Source organism: Bactrocera latifrons, unplaced genomic scaffold (genome assembly GCF_001853355.1).
Source record: "Bactrocera latifrons isolate USDA-ARS-PBARC rearing strain unplaced genomic scaffold, ASM185335v1 scaffold_600, whole genome shotgun sequence".
Lineage (NCBI taxonomy): Eukaryota > Metazoa > Arthropoda > Insecta > Diptera > Tephritidae > Bactrocera > Bactrocera latifrons.
In genome coordinates, this window is record NW_017537269.1 from 122,634 (window position 1) to 125,594 (window position 2,961).

Sequence of the window (2,961 nt, forward strand, 5' to 3'; positions counted from 1 at the left end):
AAAAAATTAAAATTGGATTTTTGACAGACGTTTTTATAAAAAATGCAAATTTCTCGAAATTTGTTTTTAAATAGTTGTAATTAAAAAAACAAAAATTCTTCATTCAAGACCTTGTAAATGATATCTCGAAGACCTGTGTAAAATTTTATCAAGATCGGTTAAGTAGTTCGCGAGAAATCTTGACAACCGACTTTGAAAACATAATTTTGAGAAAAACGTGTTTAAAGGTTTACCTGCTCCGCCCTCAGCTTATACCTGACCTCGAGCGTCCACCTTTTCAAGGTTGTATCTCCGAAACTATTATTCGGATAAACTTGAAAATATAGGACAATATTCTAGAGATGTTATATTATAGAATTTAATAAAAAAAAAATTAGATTTTTTGATACTGTGAAACCCATGTAACCCCTTAAATTGATTATTTGTATATTGTGAATAACTTTTTCACTTATATTATACACTTTTCACTTACTAACGCTTCACCATAACGTTTTTGTATATTAATTTTTCTTAATATTTATTGCTTTTTTTTCCTTATCGAGCAAAATGTGTGAACAGTTGAGAACGTGGCAAAAACACAGAAATCAGCCATCTTTGTTTGTTTTCATTTGAACAATGTTGCCATTGCTCAATACGCATATATAGTTTTGAACACATCTATGTTTTCAATTACAATTTTTTATAATATAAAATATCAAAACTGAAAACAAACTATTAAAAATGGTTTATATATTTATAAATAATAGCATTCGACTCTGATTTTGAGTTATTTTAAGAAAATTTCAAACATATTGAACAGAGACCTATGAGATAGGTCGTATTAGCTGACACGGGCCACGATTTTACGTTCTCCACTGTTTCTGCTATTAGCCAAAACAATTATGTTGGCTTAGCATAAGCTATTATAGCTTGTATATTGAACTAGAGGCATTGCCAGTTAGCTATGGTTTTTCCAGAACAAAGTAGTTGGCAATAACGATGAAGTTCATTTTGACRGATGAAAATGTAAACAAAGCAAAGATACACATTTTTGTTGTTGGTTTAAGTTAAAATTAATATAAATCTGAACATTTGTTATATTTTTTTTTTATTATTATCATCAAATGAACAAAATAAATATATTTATATAGTAATTTATTATGCCGTATACAAATTGAAGAATTCAAACTAGCCTTTTCTCAACATCAGAAATTTTGAAAGAAATTGAATATCAACTGACTGTTCCCGCCCGCATTCCGAACACTTCGTTTTTAAGCGAAAATATGAAATAAGCTAAATGCGTTTTATTTGTACGTGGTTTAGCTATTCGTTTATGTTGGTCAAATAAAACACGGCTATTGATTGACTTATATTACCAAATCAACTAGCTGTACACTAGCCTTAATACTAAATTAGTAGAAAAAAGTAGTTGTCATGAATTCAGATATAATTGGTTTGATATTCAAAACAGAATTTGTATCTGTTTAGGGTGTCACGGAAATAAATTTTATTGCTTTTGCTGTCAGAAACAGAGAAAGAAGCTAGTCCCTCACAGATTTGAAATGTAAGTTAAGAAATCAATTTATTTTATTATTTCAAATTAATTTACTTCTATAGTGGAAAACATAAGTATAAAACAGAAAATGTCTCAATTATTCTGTTAAAAAAATCCAGATATTGGATTTACAAAACATAATACACGTAATTTAACACCCAAATCTTTAATAGCATTGCTTCCAAATGTATTCATTTGCACGTTGTGGCACATTAGTAAACAGCTGATTCGAATTTTGGTTTTGTGACACCATGTGACACCATTGAAAATCATAATTGGTTTGCAATTCTAACAGCTAAGCAATTTCGTCTTGGATTCCACAACATCCATGATTATATGCTGAAGAAGATCAGACTAGTGTTCCGCTGTATAATTGAAGAAACTATTGAACACTAAAACAAAGCGTGAAACATTCTTATCTTTCCAGGAGAAGTGTCAAAATAATGGTAACATACAAGCTTTGTATAGTAAATACCAAGAATGCAATGACAGAGTAAATGGCAAATCTAAAACAACCGAAACCTGTATGGAAGAACTCTTTGATTATGTTACAGAGTTGGATCATTGCGCCGCTCATAACCTTTTTTCGAAGCTGAAATAACTGCATATTTAGAATTTATTTATCATTCATGTAATATTTCTCGAGAATGGATTATAATAAACATTGTTAATATATAATTATATGCTTGTTATTGCTTTTTACAAAAAAAAAAAAAAGGTTTGGACATATATCTAACAAAAAACTGTATTTATTTGAGTTAATTGATAAACGGATTTTAATTATTTTTTTTATTATTGTCAAAGACTATCATTCTTCTTCTTTTTCTTAATTGGCGTAGACGACGCTTACGCGATTATAGCCAAGTTAACAACAGCGAGCCAGTCGTTTCTTCTTTTCGAAAAGTGGTGCCCGTTGGAGACCCCAGGTGAGGTTAGTGAGCGTAGCCACTGTGTTTTAATTCGCTGAACTATGTCAATGACGTCGAATAACTCATGCAGTTCATCGTTCCATCGAATACGATATTCGCCGTGGCCAATGCGCAAAGGACCATAAATCTTCCGCAGAACCTTTCTCCCGAAAACTCGTAACGTCGACTCGTCAAAAGTTGACTCTGCGCCATATAACAGGACGGGAATAATGAATGGCTTACAGAGTTTCGTTTTTGCCGGTCGAGAGAGGACTTTCAGCGAAAATACAAAATTGACATGTGGTTTGCATATTTTTTATTTTTTTTTTATTTTATTTTATTTTATTTTATTTTATTTTATTTTATAAAAGCTTACATAATAATACAATTATTATACAAACTTAAGAAAATACGCAGCACTAGCATCATGGGCTATCGGCCGACTGGTTATATTATATGCGTCGAAGAAGGTCGCTGTCTTTCAAAAAGTTGTAGATTTTCGAAATGTTGTTGCTTGAG

At 30.8% G+C, this 2,961-nt stretch overlaps 1 protein-coding gene across 1 annotated transcript in view; it reads left to right on the plus strand.

The window, feature by feature from the left end:
* The window catches only part of LOC108975058 (cytochrome b-c1 complex subunit 6, mitochondrial-like), an 11,251-nt gene extending 9,036 nt beyond the window's left edge, over window positions 1-2,215 (plus strand). The window contains exon 2 of the mRNA XM_018943314.1: window positions 1,962-2,215. Within this exon, the coding sequence (XP_018798859.1) occupies window positions 1,962-2,135 (174 nt within the window). The 3' untranslated portion in view covers window positions 2,136-2,215. The remainder of the gene's footprint in view (window positions 1-1,961) is intronic.
* Window positions 2,216-2,961: the final 746 nt, after the last annotated feature.